The sequence below is a fragment of the Pseudorca crassidens genome, chromosome 11, assembly GCF_039906515.1.
Source record: "Pseudorca crassidens isolate mPseCra1 chromosome 11, mPseCra1.hap1, whole genome shotgun sequence".
Classification (NCBI taxonomy): domain Eukaryota; kingdom Metazoa; phylum Chordata; class Mammalia; order Artiodactyla; family Delphinidae; genus Pseudorca; species Pseudorca crassidens.
In genome coordinates, this window is record NC_090306.1 from 98,350,808 (window position 1) to 98,373,017 (window position 22,210).

A 22,210-nucleotide genomic window follows, 5' to 3' on the forward strand; every position below is an offset into this window, starting at 1 on the left:
TTTATTGTTCATTGGTTTCATGTAAGACGCCATGATCAAGAATCAAAATGGTCAACCACAGAACTTTAAGGAAATGAAAACAACTATGTATTTACTTACAACTCAGGCAATTACAAATTCACAACACTGTGAGGCTTTGAGAATGGATAGAAAGTGAGTGTAGGTATAAATGGATGCCCAGGAATCTCCTAATGAGCTGCTCTACCTAACAAGGATGAACAAGGTAGTACTCACAGGCCTTCTTCTTTAATGATCTCCAGGAGCACCATGTGTGTCGTTTTGGACTTTCTTTTCTCATCAACTACAAGACCAAAGAGTACATGTTTAAACTAAATCCTTTGAGAATTGTTATCTTCAGCATCAGCAAGTTTCACTGAAACGCCATTTACCTCACATGAGCAGTCTCTCACCCTATTCTTTGAGCTCCCTAGTTTGCCTCAGAACTCAATGATCCTCCTGTGTTCCCATGTGCTAAATTTCCTACTATTGATCCCATGGTTTCATCTGTTATTCATGAACCATAAAGCATTTTAATTCAAGACCTAATTTCCAAAGTAAAAAATGTAACAGGAGAAATTTATTTCTTATATTTCATAGGGCTCTCTAGTTTTTTTTCAAAGTTATATATTCTCTTTTTTATCTTAATATCTTATAAAGTAGAGAGGAAATAAATTACCATTTCCCTTGCAGAGAAGAGGTTACAGACACAAAGCTGTGAAGGACACATGTAGTTGGCAGCAGAGCCGGGATTAAAATTCAAGTTTACAAAGTTTTAACCTTGTGCTCTGTTCCCTAATCTAAAAAAATAAAAGGTCTCAAAAAGATGGGAACTCTGCTTTTCTTGGCATTCTAAATAAAACAAAACGTACCTCAATTAACTTCAAATTTCCTACCCACATCTGAAGACTATTTTGAAAACATAAAAATAGGAAAATGAACCGATTTCTTAAGAATTAAAATTGGTACCTTTATGGCTCATGGGATGGCAAATTAGGAAACCCCTGTACAAGGCAATCTAACAATAACTATCAAAATTACAAACATTTGCCCTTTGATCAAACAATCCCATTTCTGGGAATTTATCTCATAGAACTTACAGAAACAAATTAGCATATGGGGAATTCCCTGGTGGTGCAGTGGTTAAGAATCTGCCTGCCAATGCAGGGGATGCAGGTTCGAGCCCTGGTCCAGGAAGACCCCACATGCTGTGGAACAACTAAGCCCGCGAGCCACAACTACTGAGCCTGCACTCTAGAGCCCGCGAGCCACAACTACTGAGCCTGCATGCCACAACCACTGAAGCCTGCGTGCCTAGCGCCCATGCTCTGCAACGAGAAGCCACCTCAATGAGAAGCCCATGCACTGCGACGAGAAGCCCACACACCGCAACGAAGAGTAGCCCCCGCTTGCCACAACTAGAGAAAGCCTGCACGCATCAACAAAGACCCGATGCAGCCAAAAATAAATAAATAAAATTTATTAAAAAAAATCTAGAAACAATAAATGCTAGAGAGGGTGCAGAGAAAAGGCACTGCACTGTCGGTGGGAACGTAAATTGATACAGCCACTATGGAGAACAGTATGGAGGTTCCTTAAAAAACTAAAAATAGAACTGCCATATGACCCAGCAATTGCACTACTGGGCATATACCCTGAGAAAACCATAATTCAAAAAGATACATGTACCACAATATTCATTGCAGCACTATTTACAGTAGCCAGGACATGGAAACAACTTAAATGTCCATCAACAGATGAATGGATAAAGAAGGTGTGGCACATATATACAATGGAATATTACTCAGCCATAAAAAGGAATGAAATAGAGTTATTTGTAATGAGGTGGATGGACCTAGAGTCTGTTATACAGAGTGAAGTCAGAAAGAGAAAAATACTGTATGTTAACACACATATATGGAATCTAAAAAAATGGTACTGATGAACCTAGTGGCAGGGCAGGAATAAAGACCCAGATGTAGAGAACGGACTTGAGGACATGGGGAGGAAGGGGAAGCTGGGACAAAGTGAGAGAGTAGCACTGACATATATACACTACCAAATGCAAAATGGACGGCTAGTGGGAAGCTGCTGCATAGCACAGGGAGATCAGCTTGATGCTTTGTGATGACCTAGAGGGGTGGGAGAGGGAGGATGGGAGGGAGTCTCAAGAGGGAGGAGATATGGGGATATATGTATACATATAGCTGATTCACTTTGTTGTATAGCAGAAACTAACACAACATTGTAAAGCAATTATTCTCCAATAAAGATATTTAAAAAATGCTGTTAAGTGAAAAATGTAAGATATGGAACAGTGTGAAAAGTATGCTTTTTGAGTAATAAAGAGAGGAAATTGAGAATATATATTATTTGCTTGTTTTTCTACATAAAGAAACTCTCAGGGCTCTTTCAGAGACTAATAGAGACACTATCTACAGGGGAGAGAAAAGGAGACAGTGTAGAGTGAGATTTTTCACTGTACTGCCTATCTTTTCATGTATTTTGGTTTTTGAGTCATATAAACTTATTACCTTTCCAAAATCTCTAAAATTAATTAAAAATAGTGGCCATGAAGGATTTTAATATAGGAATTAGTTTATTCAAAGCTAATCTTACTCTTATCTCTTCATCTAAGTTCTGGCATAGGTTTATAATTTAAAGTTGAAAAATACTGAGGAAAGAACAAGCAGGAGTTACAGAAAGTTGCATAGCCCTATAAAGTGAAAGAGGGAGACTAGGACTACGTACCCACGTGAGCAGTGACAATGGTATCTGGCTCCACCATGTTTCCTATTCTCTGTTCTCTTTCCAGAAAATCTACCCCCAGTAAAAAAAAAATCTCTACATTGTGCCTTTCAAAAGTCGTATTGTTTATTAGAATGAACTGTAATGATTCAAAATTACTAATGCAAGCCCACTCAGGTCTCTCAGATTAGAAAATGGCTGAGGCTATGACTCATTCACAAACATCAAAAATAAAAGTATTTAAAGTTAGTGAAAATGGACAACAGATTTCTAATGAAATGGGAAATCCTATGTTAACTTAGAACTTAGTAGAGAAGTATGTTTGCTTCCTGATACCAAATGAACAGGAATATGATGACAATAAGATACTTACCTTGAAGTCTAAGTCGAGCTGTATCCAAGGGAAAAAATACTGTCATTGCTGTCATGCTTCCCTGAAAAGTTTGAAAAGCCTTTAGCCATTACAGTATCACAAAAATAATGAGCCACAACTTTTAAATGAACAAAAAGTTCATTATTATCAAAGGGTCAGATGAAATTTTCAGTGAACAAATATACAGAATATTTTTATCTATTGGGATCATTAGTGTTCAAACTTCTGTAGTTATATACTTAAACAGACGTATTTAATTTTCCAGAAGAAATCTCTTTCTCTCTGATATTGAAAAAGAAAATGTAGTGGGTCCCTGGAGATGACAAACTTAGGGATTTACAACCTAGGACACATGTCAAAGACAGCAGGTAAATGGATTTTTAACATTTTACTGGTCAGCTACTGCTCCTATGCTCTCCTCTGATACCCCCAGAAACCAAAAAATCTAGTGATCAAACAGATATGTATTTCTATACTCTCTGCTTAATCAATATATTCACCACAATATAAGAATCATATTGTTCTTTAAAACAGTTCTGTTTGCTTGTGTTTTAAAAAAGAGGGACAGGGCTTCCCTGGTGGTGCAGTGGTTGAGAGTCCGCCTGCTGATGCAGGGGACACGGGTTCATGCCCCGGTCCGGGAAGATCCCACATGCCGCGGAGTGGCTGGGCCCATGAGCCATGGCTGCTGAGCCTGCGCGTCCGGAGCCTGTGCTCCACAAAGGGAGAGGCCACAACAGTGAGAGGCCCGCGTACCACAAAAAAAAAAAAAAAAAAAAAAAGAGGGGCAATATCTTTGCTAAAAATTCTATAAATAATTTATCCAAGATAACATGACAAAAATTATGACTGGAAAAAAAAAGAAGCCAACAACCAGTCTTTTCATTCATAAGGCCCTGTGACAGATAAAAACCACAAGTATACAGTTAGGGATAAAATTATATGCATGATATCTCCAGGTGGGTTTATGGTTCTCAACCTAGATGCAGGCCCAGTGGTATATATTCTCAGGCATAAGGTCAAGTTTCAAGCTACTGATAGAATAACAGTAACATACATATTTTTATCATGATAACAATGGGAAACTAGGTCAACTTTATAGATAAGAACAAAAATGTGCTAGGTCTCTTATCTATTTAAATAGATCAGCCTGTTTGACAAGGAAGAACACTGTATTGTCCCATTAGTTACTCTTCGAAACTCAGATTAAATGTTAACACCCTACCAATCAGATTCCTCTGTGTTCACACAGCACTTGTTTATGTCTCTTAGAGCACTCATATTGCAGTGAAACCTAACTCTTCCACCGGATTGTAAGAATATCCATTTATCTCTTGGTATACCATAGATTCTTAAATAAATGTTTATTAAATTCACTCTATTTTCAGTTATTTATACAACTTAGATGGCTCCCACATAAATGATCTTTCCTAGTAAGAACTAGATAATACTTAATATTTCAAGAAACACTGGATCTGTAAAGGTTTACAGTCTACAAATCTATTCTTCCGGCACCCTTGCTCACCTTACAGGCAATTTCCAAGAAAAATGGGGGCTGCAAAGCTGGAGAACGCTTATCAAGGTTATTAAGGCCTTTACTTCCTATCACGTGGTACTAGCACACCTATGCAGAAAAGTCCTGCCTGGAAACTACTTTTTCAAACAATTGGATTACCTCCATCCCTCTTCCCTGTCAGCTTTAAATAGACACCTGAAGTTTCCTAACTTAGAAGACCCTGCCCTACCTACCTTGAAATCTTAAAGTACATTTTACACCAAGATAAAGAGAACAGTCTGTCCAAAGAGCTCAAAGACCTATTACCTCCTCAAGGACTAGCATAAAAAACTCAAATCTGTAAAAATAAAAAACACTTAAAATTGTATTAGTACTGGAAAGACTGGATCCAGATGGTGAACTGAAAACCTACCATTGCCTCCTCCCCATTCCAATCACTAATAATGAGAGAGAAGATTTATATATAAAAGTGTTGTGTAGAAAAACAAAAGGGGTCTGAATGGTGGACCAGAAATTAAAAGGATAGCAGAGTGAGGCTATTCTGAAAGAAGAAATCACAGACCAAAATGCACAGACAATAGCTATGGCAGGCAGAAAAATGGCCCCCTGAAAGATGAACACATTCAAATCCACAGTACTTGTGAACATGTTACATTACATGGCAGGTTGCTAATTGGCTGATCTTAAAATAAGGAGTTTAGTCTGGATTTTCTGAGTGGGTCCTTAAAAGGGTCCTTAAAAGTGGAAGAGTAGGTCTTCCCTGGTGGCACAGTGGTTAAGAATCCGCCTGCCAATGCAGGGGACGTGGGTTCGAGCCCTGGTCTGGGAAGATCCCACATGCCATGGAGCAACTAAGCCCGTGCGACACAACTACGGAACCTGCGCTCTAGAGCCCGCGAGCCACAACTACTGAGCCCGTGAGCCACAACTACTGAGCCCGCACACCTAGATCCCGTGCCCTGCAACGAGAAGCCACCACAAAGAGAAGCCCACGCACCGCAATGAAGAGTAGCCCCCGCTTGCTGCAACTAGAGAAAGCCCGCGCGTAGCAACCAAGACCCAACACAACCAAAAAAAATAAAATAAAAAGTGGAAGAGTAGGTGGGAGTGAGGCAACGGAGGACTCAACCCATCATGGCTGGCTTTAAGATGGATAAAGGGGCCACTAGCCAAGGAATGTGGGCAGCCTCTAGAAGCCAGAAAAAGGAAATGGATTTTCTCCTAAGGGCCTCCAGAAAGGAACATGACCCAGTTGACACCTTAATTTTAGCTCAGTGAGCTGTACATCAGACTTCTGACCTACAGATATTAAACTTGTGTTGTTTTAAACCATTCAATCTGGTAACCTGTTACAACAGCAATAGAAAACTAATAAAACAGGATTTCTACAAATGGTGGGGACCAGCCCGGGGAAGCAGAAGGGAGCTCTGGGGTGACTTTCCGGTTGACTAGCTGGTACCGTGACAACCACAGCCAAGCAGTCCCCACCCCAGGCAGTGACTGTGAATATGGAAACCTGAACTTGCCTGAGGTGAGCAGAAACGCTGAGACCTAGCCACTGTCACACCTTGCCAGAACGCATGCCACCTTTATACCACAATTCCTGGAAGCCGCCAGCAGTAAACAAGTACAGGCAGGGGGAGGGGCACGCAGTGGCAAGGAAATAAAAAGCTTACTAGTTTTACCCTATTTAAGAAGAGGATATACACATACACACATGAATTTATTCTAGGTTTTGGCAAAAAACCTAAGCTTAAATGTGAGAGTTAAAGATGTAAGGGTGAAATGGGGGTTTCCACTGCCAGCAATATGCTGGCATATACCACACACTACAAAATACCTAGAACTGTTAACTAAAATATAAAATATTTTAAAAATTTAAAAATAAAATATAACACGTACCCTTTAAATGATTAGCTGAACCTCCTTGGGGCTACAAAGAAGAGTAGAAACCCATAGGGTTAAGCAGCCTCCTTGGTGTTCATTGAGAGGATTTTTTTTGCGAGTCTAAGTGATCAAGGGGCTTTGTTATTACTATTTTTTTAACTGAAGTGGAATTCCCATAACATAAAATCGACCACTTGAAAGTATACCATTCAGTGACATTTAGTAAGTACATTCATAATATTGTGTAACCACCACTTGTATCACGTTCCAGAATATTTTCATCACCCCGAAGACAACCCTGTGCCTGTTAAGCAGGCATGCCCCACTTCCCCCTCCACTCGGCCCTGACAACCACTAATCTGCTTTCTGTCTCTACAGATGTACATATTCTGGACATTTCATATAAAAACAATCGTGCAAGATGTGACCTCTTGTGTCTGGCTTCTTTCACTCAGCACAGTGTTTTCAAAGCTTATCCACTTTGTAGTGTGTATCAGTTCTTCTTTCTTTTTTATGGCCGAGTAAAATTCCCTTGTATGTATAATATGACATTTTGTTTATCTATTCAAAATGCTTTGTAAAGAGATAGAGGTAATGGTTGCACAACACTGTGAACAGACTAAATACCACTGAACTGTACAATTTAAAATGGTTAATTTTGTTATGTGAGTTACATCTCAATTTTAAAAAAAATTCAATCCTCACAACAACCATATGAGGTAAGTACTATTATTCTCTCCATTTTATAGATGAGGAAAAAGATACTAAGAGGTTTTACAACTTTTCTCAAGTCATACACTTTGCAGGTGGCAGAATCAGTATTTGAACGTAGTCCGTCTGGCTCCAGATTCCATACTTAACAAGTGTTGTAATTAAAACTTAAAAATTTACTAATATAGAACTAAAAATTAGCTTTACAATAAAGGCAATATAGTAATATGGGACCTACTTTATGTGTCAAAAAAAATTTTTTTTTTATGGACTAGTCTGGTAACCCAGCAGAGAGCCTGGCATAGCATAAGCCCTGAACTTGTTAATAAATGTATGACTGTATCCACCTACATATAAACTTAATATCTATGAGAAAGTGTATTGCAAATGCTAAAGGTAAATTTAGAACATAGCTATTCTGTACATTGGGGATTTGCTATATTTGTCTCCTGACCAAGCAAACACACAGATAGATGACTATTTTCGTAAGCAGCTGTTACCTGAAGGAAAATATTTATTATATATGCAAGTCTTATGCTAAGCTATACAATCATATGATTTTTCAGAATTTGAATTAAATTCCTCTTTTCATAAATACTCAGTGTTGTTTTTTTTCTCTAGGACTGCCTGTTTACTTATATAAAATTAGAAGGCAAAAAATAGTAAGAAGGTAACTACAAGGTACAATACTGTTGTGCCAGAGAGGCATACAAATCAACCCATTATTGTGAGTCCCACAGAATTCTAACCATCTGAGTGGGAGTTCTATTGCTGACAACAATTACAATTTAAAAGACTCTATTTCCAGAGAAACAACCTTCTTGTATCTCACCAAAATCAAACATTTTTAGTCACAACATTCTACCATCCCCTTCTGGCATTTAACCATTTGGTGCTGGGAAAGCAAATGAATTCCTACACCGCACTGGCACCTGGAGCTGGAAAAGCCTTCAGAGATAACCTAGCAGTGCAGACCCTTCCCCTGTGAACTGAGAAGTCTTGGACAGGGTTGTTAAGAGGTCTGCCTAAAGCCAGAGTGGCAGAGGCGGAGTTAGAACCTAGCTCTCTTCAACTCCAAGTTCTACTGTTCACTGTTCTACCTAAGTTCTCAACCTTTTTGCAATCAAGATATAAGTGACTTTTCATTTTTCTCTTCTAATTGTAAAAGTATACACAATACAAACACACACACACACACAAAATCCGGGAAATTCTTAACAGGGACTATACAAGGAGAGGAAGGAATTAAAGGTGGCTTCCATTTCTCTTGTGATGCATCTCTGTATAATTATTATTTGTAAACAATAAGTACGTGTTAGTTTTAGTTTTGAAATTAACCATTTTAAATTGTACAGTTCAGTTTAGTTTTGAAAGTTCTTTTTCAAACTTGATTTAAATGCTACTCATTTCCCTCGAGGTATTTTAGCTGTATCTGACAAGTTTCTTTCTTTACAACTCAGTGGTCTTTCATATATCCACAAAGTTGCACAACATTCACCACTACCAACTCCAGAACATCCGTTGCGGAGCACAGGCTCCGGACGCGCAGGTTCAGCGGCCATGGCCCACGGGCCCAGCCGCTCCACAGCATGTGGGATCTTCCCGGACCGGGGCACGAACCCGTGTCCCCTGCATCGGCAGGCGGACTCTCAACCACTGTGCCACCAGGGAAGCCCCTCCAGAACATTTTTATCACCTTAAAAGAAAATCCATACCCATTAGCAGTCACTCTCCATTCTCTTCCTCCCACACCCTGGCAACCACTAATCTGTTTTCTGTCTCTATTTTGCCTCTTCTGCACATTTCACGTAAATGGAACCAAATAACACATGATCTTTTGTGGCTGGCTTCTTTCAAGGCTCATTCACGGGGACTTCCCTAGTGGTCCAGTGGCTAAGACTCCATGCTCCCAAGGCAGGGGGCCCAGGTTTGATCCCTGGTCAGGGAACTATATCCCACATTCCACAACTAAGAGTCCACATGCCTCAACTAAGGATCCCAACGAAGATCCCACATGTCTCAACTAAGACCCAGTGCAGCCAAATAAATAAATAAATATTTAAAAACAAAAAAACTCATCCATGTAATCAAATCAGAACTTCGTTCTATATTATGGTTGAAAAATATTCTATTATATGGATATACCACATTTTGTTTATCCACTCATCTGTTGATGGATTTGGGTTGTTTCCACTCTTTGGCTTTATGAAAAATGCTGCTATGAACGTTCCTGTAACAAGTTTTTATATGGATGTCTTCAATTCTCTAGGAGTGGAATTGCTTGGTCATATGGTTCTATGTTTGACATTTTGAGGAACTACCAAACTGTTTTCCACAGTGACTACATAATTTTATATTCCCACCAGCAAAACAAGGTTTCAAATTTCTCCATATCCTTTCAACACTTGTCATTACCTGTGCTTTTTGATTATAGCCACCCTAGTGGGTGTGAAATAGCGTCTCATTGTGGTTATGATTTGCATTTCTCTGATAAGTAGTGCCATCCAGCATTTTTTCATGTGTTTATTGGCCACTCATATAACTTCACAGGAGAAACGCCTATTCATATCCCTTGCGCATTTTTTAATTGGGCTATTTGCCTTTCTATTATTGAGTTGTAAGCAGTCTTTACATATTCTGGATACCAGACGCTGTATCAGATAAATGACTTACAAATGTATTCTCCATTCTGCTGTCTTCACTTTCTTGATAGTATCTGAAGCACAAAAAGTTTTAATTTTGATCAAGTCCAATTTACATATTTTTTTATTACTTGTGCTTTTGGCATTATATCTAAGAAACCACTGCCTAATCCAAGGTTGTAAAGATTTATGCCAATGTTTTCATCTAAGAGTTTTGTAGTTTTAGTTCTTACATTTAGGTCCATGGTTCATTTTGAGTAAATTTTTGTGTATGGTGTGAAGTAGGGGTCCAACTTCATTTTGTTGCATGTGGATGTCCAGTTGTCCCTGCACAATTTATTGGAGACTGCTCTTTCCCCATTGATGTTCCTTGGCATCCTTGAACACAAATTTGTAGGTTTATTTTTTGGACTCTCAATTCTGTTGTTGATCTACCTGTCTATCCTTATGCCGGTACCAGTCTCTTGATTACTGTAGCTCTGTACTAAGCTTTGAAATTGGGAAGTATGAGTCCTCCAACTTTTTTTTCAAGATTTTTTTGGCTATTCTGGATCCCTTGCATTTTCATATATACTTTAGGATCATCTTATCAATTTCTGCAAAAAAGCAAACTGGAATTTTGACAGGGAGTACACTGAATCTGTAGATCCTTTTAGGGAGTGTTGCCATCTTGACAATCTTGGCCTCCAATCCACTTATTCAGAGGATGCCTTCCCACTTACTTAGGTATTTTAATTTTTTTCAGTGATGACTTATTTTCAGTATAGCTACAAGTTTTAGTATGCACCATCTGTGCTATCACTCAGTTTTAAATGAATTCTTATTTCCATTATGATTTCTTCTTCTTTAACCCATAGATCATTCAGTAATGTGTTTAATGCTCAAACATATGTTTTATATATATATGTATATATATATTTATATTGTAAAGTTACCTTTTTGTTACTGGTTGCTAGCTTAATTGCACTGTGCTTCAAGCATTCTCTACTATTTCAAAACTTTTTCAAAATTTAAGTTTTGCTTTACAGCCCAGTAAATGGTCAGTCTTCATAACTTTTCCATGTTTGGCTTGAAAATAATGTGTATTTTGCAGTTGTTGGGTACAATGTTCTGTATGTATCTATTAGGTCAAGTTTGTTAAATACATATTCAATCTTCTATATTTTTTCCCTCCTTTTTTGTTCTATCAATTACTGAAGGATATATTAAAATCTACCACTTCGATGACAGGTTGGATATTTCCTCTTAAAGTTTTATTAATTTTTGCTTTAAAGATATTGAGACTATATTATTAGATGAACACAAACTTAAAACTGCTTTATTTTCCTGACATACTGAGCCTTTTTCTCTATGATGTCATTCTCTTGATCTCTAGTAGTGACATTACTGTAGTCTATTTTGTTGTTAACAGTCTATTTTGATGTTAACAGTTTTGGCTTAGTATTTGTCTAGCATGTCTTTTCTCACACTTTTACTTTCAAACTTTCTGTATCCTTTTCTTTTAGACATATCTTTTATAAATAGCATTTTTCCCTTTTGAAAACCAATCTAGCACAATTTCTTTTAACTGAAACACTTAGTTTATTAACATTTATTTGGATTTATAGTTGTCATCTTTTTTATAGCCATGCCATGTGGCTTGTGGGATCTTAGTTCCCCGATCAGGGATCAAACCCAGGCCACAGCAGTGAAAGCTCAGTGTCCTAACCACTGGACTACCAGGGAATTCCCAGTTGTCATCTTATTTTGTGCTATGTGTCATACATGCTCTATGTTGCTTTTTCTGCCCTTTACTGCTTTCTTATTTGACTAGAGTTTCCAATAAATTTTAAGTTATAGTTTCTAATTCTTTTACAAGCTATCTAGTAATTACAACATATATTCCTAACTTATCAATTCTAAAAATATTCATTAGGTTTAGAATTTCTCCAAGTGAGGATCTTGCTAGTGGCAAACTGCTTTTGATGATCTGAAAATGTCTCTATTTCGTGTATGTTTTTAAACTTTTCACTGGACATAGCATTCTAGGTAGGAAGTCATTTTCTCTCAGCAAAATGTAGAAAACATTCCAGTTTCCTGACTACAATCATTGCAAGTGAGAATCAGGTTTCAGCTAAATTATCCTTTAGCTCACTAATTCTACCTTCAGCTGTGTCTATATGGTATAAAAACGCTTGAATTTGAACCCATCACTCAGCTTCAACAATGATCAATTCATAGCTATGCATTAAATATTTTAATTTTAAATGTTTATTTGATCAAAGCAGAGCATGCATATACTTTAAAAAGTCATGTAATATAAATGACAAAACAAGTAGTTCCTGCCCATTTTATACAATCTTCCTCCCCAGAGGAAAGTATTTTCTTTTAGCTGTATCTTTTGTCATTTACACATCTCCATATAACTTTAAAATATCCTGGTATCTTTTGATTCATCAATTTTAGACATTATTCACCTTCTATTACGGAGGGTAAGAATTTAGCTCTCATATTCCCCTCTGCTTCTTCTGCCAGCCCTCTAAGAGTTTTGATTTTTGCTTAAATCAATATTTAGTGTTCCCATGACTATCACACAATCAATTTTTAAATTTCAATTATTTTACTTTCCATTTCTAAATATTCTACGTGGTTAATTTTCAAATCTGCTTGGCCAATGTTAGTTTCTTGTTCTTTGCACTTATTTTCCAGCCTTTTATTTTTATACAGACTAAATAGCTTTTTAGATTGTGACTGAGAAGTCCATTTTCTGATTGTTGCTCCTGTCTACTGTACTTGTTCACATTGCCTTGTTTCTCTGTTAGTTTCGTTAATTTGGATTGAGCTGCTCATTTCCCTTAAAATTTTATTTTTGGGCTTTTTTTTAGACCTGATAAAGGTAAGTACCTCTGGAAAGGATTTCTGCCAGGCACTCTGGGGACCCACCAACCTGGAATTGCTCTAAGTTACTCACTTTAGGTTTTCCAATCAAATAGTGAGAATTCAGGCTGCAACCTAAGGGAGGCCCTGTGGCTTCAAAATGTCAGTGGTGATTTCCTCTCTCAAATTAGTGCCAAGGTTGGAGACAGCCGATTTTCCTGGGGAGGAGTAAGTTTATTTCCCATTTACCTTTATAGCGCATTCCTTTGGGATTTCAGGTTTATTCGGTGATCCCCTACTGGACTTATCTTGGACAGAATGGACTCTTTCTTTTCTTCCCTGTATCTCTGTAAGCTACAAATCTAAAGCTCGTGTCTACCTGGCTAAGCAATTCCTACAGGGCAAAGACTGCTCTCCTTGACTCTGGGTCCTGACTTCACTCATTCTCTATTTCTAAAAGTTCCTTACCTTCCTGTCACCTTATTAATGCTTTTAAGAAGTAACTGTTTTGGGCTTCCCTGGTGGCGTAGTGGTTGAGAATCTGCCTGCTAATGCAGGGGACACGGGTTCGAGCCCTGGTCTGGGATGATCCCACATGCCGCGGAGCAACTAAGCCCGTGAGCCACAACTACTGAGCCTGCGTGTCTGGAGCCTGTGCTCCGCAACAAGAGAAGCCGCGATGGTGAGAGGCCCGCGCGCTGCGATCAAGAGTGGCCCCCACTTGCCACAACTAGAGAAAGCCCTCGCACAGAAACGAAGACCCAACACAGCCAAAAATAAATAAATTAATTAATTAAGAAAAAATAAGTAACTGTTTTTTAAAAAATATTTTATACAGATTTTTTTAAATTATAAAGGGAAGTTTTCAGGAGAAAGTTTGATAAGCTCCTTAGAAACAGGAATCCCATTTTAGGTATTTTACAATGGACTGTTGCTAGTCTTAGCAAATAAATATTTAAAAATATTTGTGAGTGTGTTTATTCCTTTGCTATTTATTCTATTTTGTTCTTATTTCATAAGATTGTATACGGGCAGGTTGGTGACATATTCACATTTTGAATCTATTACCCCATAGCATCTACCACCTCTCTTCTGTGTTCCTTGCATATTTAACAATTGAACTAAGAAATTTATTCTTAACTTAATCACCCTGCCTCCAAAAATTTATAAAATTTTGTAGTGTAACAAATAGTAAACAAAAGCAAATCAGAACAAACATAAAATAGCTACCATTTCACCTGGACGTGAAAATTAGGAAAATGACAAAATCAGGGAGAAAAAAACCCCAGAAATCTTAAATTAGGCCCTTTGTACACAAGTGTCTGATTAAAAGACACACCAAAGGCCTTTTAGGGAGCCATCCAAGTAACCTTAAAAGCTTTCAACCTGAAAGACCAGAGCACAAATACAAACACTGCTTTAGCAAAGTACATCTGATTTAAAATACTAAGGCCTTGAATCACTTTGAGTGGTGGCTAGGAAAACGGAGAAGGGATATCTACCAGAAGAACTAAAAAAGAACTATAAAAGAAAGAATCAGGGACTTCCCTGGTGGTCCAATGGCTAGGACTCCATGCTCCCAATGCAGGGGGCCCGGGTTCGACCCCTGGTCAGGGAGCTCGATCCTACATGTCAGAACTAAAAGATCCCGCATGCCACAACTAAAAGATCCCGCATGCCACAACTAAAAGATCCTGCACCAGCAACGAAGATCCCGCGAGCTGCAACTACGACCCAGCGCAGCCAAATAAATATGCAGTCAATAAATATCCAGTCTACCTTTTTTTTTTTTTTCAGTCCACCTTTTAATCTGGCTGTGACACAAACCCACGTGGTGTGGAACTGAAGCACCCAACACCACAAAGTCAGAAGGAAGCAGTAGGGCAAACTTGGTCAAGGCTTGGTTCTGCAAGCGTGTGCCATCTTATGGGAATGACAGACAGGGACACACATAAATATAGAAGCAGAGTATCACACCCTTTAAGTACGAACAATGACGGCCTACTAACCAAATTCAACCATTCCCAAAATGCTACTTCACCCCTGAAGGATGAAAAATAATCCAAAAAAATGCAATGCTAGTTCCAAAGTCAATTTCCAGAGGAGTCCAGAAATGGTGGTTGAGTCACAGGAGCACAACTGAAATCAGTGTACAGCATCTCCTGATGGAGTATATGGCATTACTGGACAGAAGATTATTTTTAAAAGAAATCAACTAAAATACACTGTCAGTGGTAGATCTGGAGCTAATGAAATTCCAAAGATGAAAGCCACTTATTGTGGCTTTCACATTCAAAAATGTTATTCACCTAATCAGAGTTAATGTAAGTCTTTCCCCTGATACAACAAACAAGCTAACTCTCATACCCATTCAAAGATATACAAGTTAAACAAAAGGCTTAATAGATAACACACCTGAGTGCCCAACGGAAAAAGCATGGGCTCTGGAATAAAATAAACTGGGGTTCTGGTCCCAGCTACAGTACATACTGTACAATAAATTACTTCAAATCTCCATGCCTCAATCTCCCCATTTGTAATTTGGGGACCAATAAAAAATGTGGAGGTTGCTGTGAGAAGTGAGAATTAACTTATGGAAAGACCCAGCATCATTTCAAGTACACAGTTGGCATTCAACAAATGTTGCTTCCTATATATCCTTTTTACAGCATTTTTTAGCAGTGGGGCTCAATATTAATCAGGGTCCTAAAATTAGCAACCGTTATTTACACTCCTTCCAAAAGAGCAACTGTCATTTAGTAAAAAATAAAGGGACTTCCCTGGTGGCACAGTGGTTAAGAATCCACCTGCCAATGCACGGGACACGGGTTCGAGCCCTGGTCCGGGTAGATTCCCACATGCCGTGGAGCAACTAAGCCCGTGTGCCGCAACTAATGAGCCTGCGCTCTAGAGCCTGTGAGCCACAACTACTGAGCCTGTGCTCTAGAGCCCGCGAGCCACAACTACTGAGCACGTGTGTCACAACTACTGAAGCCCACGCACCTAGAGCCCGTGCTCCACAACAAGAGAAGCCACCACAGTGAGAAGCCCGCACCCTGCAACAAAGAGTAGTCCCCGCTCGTCACAACTGGAGAAAGCCTATGCGCAGCAACGAAGACCCAATGCAGCCAAAAATAAATAAATTAATTTTTTTTAAAAAAGAATAACTGCTCTTTCAGAAGGAGCTTCAAGAAGGTAGGAGGGTCAACAGTGTAAAATACTACAAAGAAGTCGAATCAAATAAGAATGGAAAAAGAGTCAGTAGACTAAGTCAGCAGAAAGTCAGTGATGGCCTATGGAAGAGCAGTTCCAGCAATCAGAGTAGGATGAGGAGGAGAGGCAGGAAGTACAGAATAGTCATTAAATAAACTTAGCATAAAGGGAAGGAGAATGAGCGGCACCTAAGAAGGCAGTGTGTAGACCCGATTGGTATGGTTTTATTACAGGTCAGGGCTGAAGGGAAAAACCATGGAAAAAGATTAAAGCTATGGGAAAGAAGTGAAAATGAATGGAGCAAAGTCCCAAAAGATAACTGTGGGTAGTGTAAGTTGGGCGGGGGCGGCGGAATCAAGATAGCAGAGACCACCCACATCTGTTTTTCCTGAGATCAGCACAATGTAGGAAATACTGGGTACAATTGCAGTTGATTCTGTAATAGAAAAAACAGAAACATTAGAAAGCTCATCCCAAGTAGCCTCTATTTTATCTAGAGCAAAAGCCGAGATCATCTGTTACAAGTGAATGGATACAGTTGACTATACAAGATGAGAGAAAATTTCAATTCCACTGAATTTCTAAAATTGGGTACAAATACTGTATTTTCAAGAATATCTCTGAGGGGCTTCCCTGGTGGCGCAGTGGTTGAGATTCTGCCTGCCGATGCAGGGGACATGGGTTCGTGCCCCGGTTCGGGAAGATCCCACATGCCACAGAGCGGCTGGGCCCGTGAGCCATGGCCACTGAACCTGCACGTCCGGAGCCTGTGCTCCGCAACGGGAGAGGCCACAACAGTGAGAGGCCCGGGTACCGCAAAAAAAAAAAAAAAAATCTCTGAAGAAGAAACGAATGATTATGGCCTTACTACACTATTACAGGTATTGCAATAGGTACTCCACAAGTGTTACCACATTGGCTTCTCAAGAGAACCCAGTAAGTAAAGTGTTACTGTTTTCATTTTACAGCTCAGAAAACTCAGGTTCAGAAAGAAAACATAAATGACCCAAGATGACACAGATAGTTACGTCTTACTCCAAATCCCTTTTTCAGCTATTCTACCATATTTGTTCCTTTAAAAAGATTAAGTCATATAAATACCATATGATAGCTCTTATATGTGGAATCTAAAATATGGCACAAATGAACTTATCTACAAAACTGAAACAGACTCACAAACACAGAGAATAGATTTGTGGTTGCCAAGGGGGAGCAGGGAAGGGAGAGGGATGGGCTGGGAATTTGGGGTTGGTAGATGCAAACTATTACATTTAGAATGGATAAACTACAAGGTCCTACTGTATAGCACAGCAAACTATATGCAGTCTCCTGGGATAGACCATAATGGAAAGGAATATTTAAAAAAGAACGTCTCTATGTGTATAACTGAGTCACCCTGCTGTACAGCAGAGATTGGCACAGCATTGTAAACCAACTCTACTTCAATAAAAAAAATTAAGTCATAGACTACTCAGGCACAAAGCAAATTAAAGTTAGAAAAATAATTCCAATCAAGACTACATAAGAACCTTTAAGATGAAGAGAACTGAACTGAAATGACCCTATTAGCTAAAAAGTTTATTGGGGTGAGGGGGGGAGATGAACAGGCAGAGCACAGAGGATTTTTAGGGCAGTGAAAATAGTCCATATAATAATGTAATTGTGGATACATGTCATTATAAAATTTATCCAAACCCACAGAATGTACAATACCAAGAATGAATCCTAATATAAACTATGGACTTTGGGTGATTATGATGTTCCAATGTAGGTTCATCATTTGTAACAAATGTACCACTCTGGTGGGGGATACTGATAATGAGGGAGGCTGTGCATTGGCCAGAGGGGAGTGCTGGGGGGGCCCAGAGGATACACGGGAAATCTCTGTACCTTCCTCTCAATTTTGCTGTGAACCTAAAATTGCTCTAAAAAACTAAGTCTTGAAAAAAAGTTTATCAAGATATCAAGATATATTTTAGATGAGTAGTGAGGCAAAGAAGTCCTAAAGATTAAAAGCTATATAAGAATTCAATCATAATTTAGTGGAAGCCTAAATGAAATAAAACAGCAAGGAAGTAAAGACAATGAAGACTTTTCCTAATTACCTCCTTTGAAGGTTTCTAAACCAAAGTAATACAACGCCCTCAGATGTATACTAACCTAAGTTAATTCTATGAGAATCTGACTAGATTCAAACTATGGGTCTGGATGAGCCAGCTGTGGAAAAGAAAACCCTTCCAAAAAGAACTTAACATTTAAATTGTTCGATACGTGGTTTAAAGTGCTTCTGATGAACAATTAATGTCCAAGTGCCTCCAGTTTGATTATACATGTATATATGTAATATTTAATGTCACTTTTTTCTGAAAATCTAAAGATATTCAGGGGCTAGTTTTGAATTAAACAAAGGGATGGGGAAAAGAGACAAGAAGTATGAAGGAACAGGCAGCTAGGCATAGCAACAGAAGAGTAGCAGAGAAGGGAGACCTGGGTTCTTGCCCCAGGCCTGTGACCAAATAACTTACTGGTAATCTTGGCAAAAACACTTAACATACCTGTTTCCATTTTCTTGTCTCTATATGAGAATAAAGATACTTGTCTAAGAGCCTCGGAAACAACCCTATGAAGTGAGTACTATTATCTTCCCCAGTTTATAGATGAGGAAACTGAGGCAAGAGAGGTTGAGAGACATGCCCAAGGTCACACATGTGATAAGTGGCAAAACTGGGACTTGAACTCAGGCAGTCTGGTTTCAGAGGCCATACTTTTAACCACTTGTTATATTGCCTACCTATCAAAGTTGTTAACAGATGTGAGAAGATAGGGAATTCTATAAGTATTAAATATTATTATTAAATCTAATATTAAATTAACTAACTCAAACAAGTTAGGATGCATAGAAAATTAGAAAACATAGTTGTGGACAAAAACATTAATGGCTTTCACTTATTGGGCCCCTATTATGTGTCAGATAGTATAAAAGCTGTTTTAATTAAGTTATTTTATTAATATTCACAGAACCCTGTGAGGTTGTTGGCATTTAACAAATTAGAATCAGAGTTAACTAAACTGAATCTGAAAATTTAGGTTTTTGTTTCTAATCTATAAATCAATGAGTAACATTAGGAAAGTCACTTAACCAAGCAATCCCATAGTTTCTTCATAATGGGGTGCTGGGAGGTCACATTAACATCTATACTAAATATTTACCACAGTGAAAAGCTAGAAACAACGCAAATGTCCATAAATTATGGGATACCCATATGATAGAATATTTTATACTAAAAAGCCAATGATTTTTCAAGTCTTTTTAACAACATGATATAGTGGATATCTGATGTTTTGGGCCACACAGCAACATTCCCTTTTCCTGATTTTCTTTACCTCTTCCCACTGTGCACAGTCTTGGTAATATGTCAACGTTGGGGGCTTCCCATTATCTTCACAGGGGCAGCCCACCACTTCTTCCTAGATACCACCAGGGGTCTTATCCACACCACCACTATACACCTAAGAAGAGCTTCCTGAAGACAGGGACTTTTCCACTGATAACCTTTATATCCAGAAGGCCTTGTACAGAAAATCAACAAGTTCTACTTGGTTTCTACTTCTAAAAGGCAGGTAGTGAGTCTATATGGTAGAAAGTCCACTGTAATGTTAAGTGTATGAGTATGAGCTACAGAGTCAGATAGTTGGGCCTAATTTTCTCTTTTGATACCAACTGGAGAAAAGTGCTCTGAATAAGCCTTCTTACACAGTTCTAAGGAGAGGTATGTCTGGGATTTGAGTCACAGCACAATAATAGGTAGAGTGGAAGGAGAAAGAACTCTTTCATATTTCTGTATGACTTGAATTTTTTAATGGTCAGCATTTATTCAATGAAATGTAATTCTTTTAAAACAAATTATGCAATTAAAATTTAAAAAACAATTTTTAAATTAACAATAGGGAAAAAAGAAGACCCCTGAAAGTTACTGATTAATAATTATCATTACAATTCCAAAGTCTGTTTTGGCATCTAAACCCCCTAGACAATTCCAACCAATCTTACTTTTCAAATTCTAGACTAATAAAATCTCTTTTAATTACAAATGTACACTTCTACAAATAAAATCTATCTTTGGAAGCTAATCTGAGAACCCAAAATATAAAATTATAAACCTAATTATACTCAAAATTTTGAGAAGTATTTACATGCGAGGCCATTAATTGTATCAGACAATAGTCATCAACTGGAGATAAAGCATTCTCCTGAAACAGCACAATTCTGATTTTCAAATACTTGAGATTATCTGCACTTATACCAAAGTGAAGCATAAAACACTCAAAATCACTAATCTGTTTAATTTTTAAAGTGTGTGTGTGTGTGTGTGCGCACATAACACCACACTTGGGATGAGAAAGTGTAGGACCTGGAAAGAAGTGAATAAGCAAACATGAAACATGTCAACTCAAAAAGATTGTAGGGGCTTCCCTGGTGGCGTAGTGGTTGAGAGTCCGCCTGCTGATGCAGGCGACACGGGTTCGTGCCCCGGTCAGGGAAGATCCCACATGCCGCAGAGCGGCTGGGCCCGTGACCATGGCCGCTGGGCCTGCGCGTCCGGAGCCTGTGCTCTGCAACAGGAGAGGACACAACAGTGAGAGGCCCGCGTACCGCAAAAAAAAAAAAAAGGTTGTAAATCAACATCTTAAACAATGACCCAACAATCTTTTGGGGAGAAGCCACAACTAATTACTCCAGGCAACTCTGGAGTTTATACCAAATCCTGAAGTTTATGCCAGGATTCCGACCCAGGCTGCCTAGCTCAAGTCAGACATTCAAATGCTCTTAACTACCGTGCTCTCCTGGATCATCTCAAAGCTTTGGTTGAACATCATGGCAAAGGCATTTAATTAAACATGAGCCATTCATTACCACAGTACTATACCATTAAAAGCAATGCCATTTTTCTCGTCAAACGTCTCATCAAATGTAGTGACATTTTGTGGTGAAATTGTTTTCCTTTGGTAGCAACCAGAAGAAAGCCGGGTCCATGTTGTGTGGTTTATCCTTAACTCAAAAATTTGCAAAAAGAGTTTGAGAACCACTCTTTGGCATGAAAATTCAAAAGAATAACAAAACACAATGCAATTTCTCATTTAGACATGTGCCAGGAACAGTACTGCCCCGAGGGAAGCAAGAGAAAAAAAATTATTTTTACAAAAGTATATCTATTAGATAATCTAACATAGCTTATGGGAGAAAGAAAAACCACTGCAAATTCAGGATGCATAATTTCAAGCAGAACTTTTAACAAGAGAAAAATAGGCAACAAGGAGAGAAAAAAAAATAGAAATGTCTTTGCAGCTTAAATAGAGATAGTATCACCTCTACCCCCAATCACTGTCTATAGCAGGGCTCAGAAAACTAAGACCAAGGGCCAACTTGATGCACTGACTGGTTTCATAAATAAGATTTTATTGGAACACAGCTCTGCCCATTCATTTACGTATTGTCAATGGCTGCTTTCAAACTACCATGGCAGGGTTGAGCAGCTTCACCAGAGACGATACACCTATATATTTACCATCTGCCTCCTTAAAGCAAAAGTTTGCCAACACTATTTTCTTTCATAAAACTTAAAACTATCTAAAATTATTTATTTTTTGATTTACTCAATTATTGTCTGACTTCCCCACTGGAATGCAAACTTCATGAAGAAAAAGACTTTGTTCTCCACTATACTTCTAGCACCTAGAACAGTGCATGGCACGTAAAAAGCACTCAGTAAAGATGTTGAATGAATGGCATTTATTGAGAGAAAGGAGAACAAACATTTCCCATCTTCCCATTTTCTCTTTGTTGCACTATTCTCCCCCCTAATACACCAAAACAAGTCCTCTCAATTAACCACTGGATTTATCATGTTGATAAATCTAATGGTTAATTCTCAGTCCTCATCTTATCTGACTCACCAGCAGCACCTGACCCAGTTGGTCTACACCCTTCTCCATGCGACTCTCAGAACACCACATTCTCTTAGTTTTCATCCTACCCTAGTGGCCCTTCCTTAGTCTCCTTTGCTGGTGCTCTCATTTCCCCAACCTCTTAATGTTGGCATGTTTCAAGGCTAAGTCTTTGAGACTTTTCTCTCAGTCCACACTCATTTCTTTGTTAGCTCATCTAGTCTCATAACTATTCTTAGGCATTTCAAACTTAACTAGTCAAAATCCAAAACCATTCTCATCTTTCCCCCAAAAGCTGCTCCTTTACAGTCTTCACCATCT

General features: G+C 38.5%; 1 protein-coding gene across 2 annotated transcripts in view; it reads right to left on the reverse strand.

The window, feature by feature from the left end:
• Nucleotides 1-22,210, reverse strand: part of SLC25A17 (solute carrier family 25 member 17) — a 46,640-nt gene that overhangs the window by 22,775 nt on the left and 1,655 nt on the right. For both annotated transcript variants that reach the window (XM_067698196.1, XM_067698195.1), the window contains exons 2-3: nt 3,119-3,179; nt 235-301 (exon numbers count right to left, since the gene is read on the reverse strand). In XM_067698196.1, the coding sequence (XP_067554297.1) occupies nt 235-301; nt 3,119-3,179 (128 nt within the window). The remainder of the gene's footprint in view (nt 1-234; nt 302-3,118; nt 3,180-22,210) is intronic.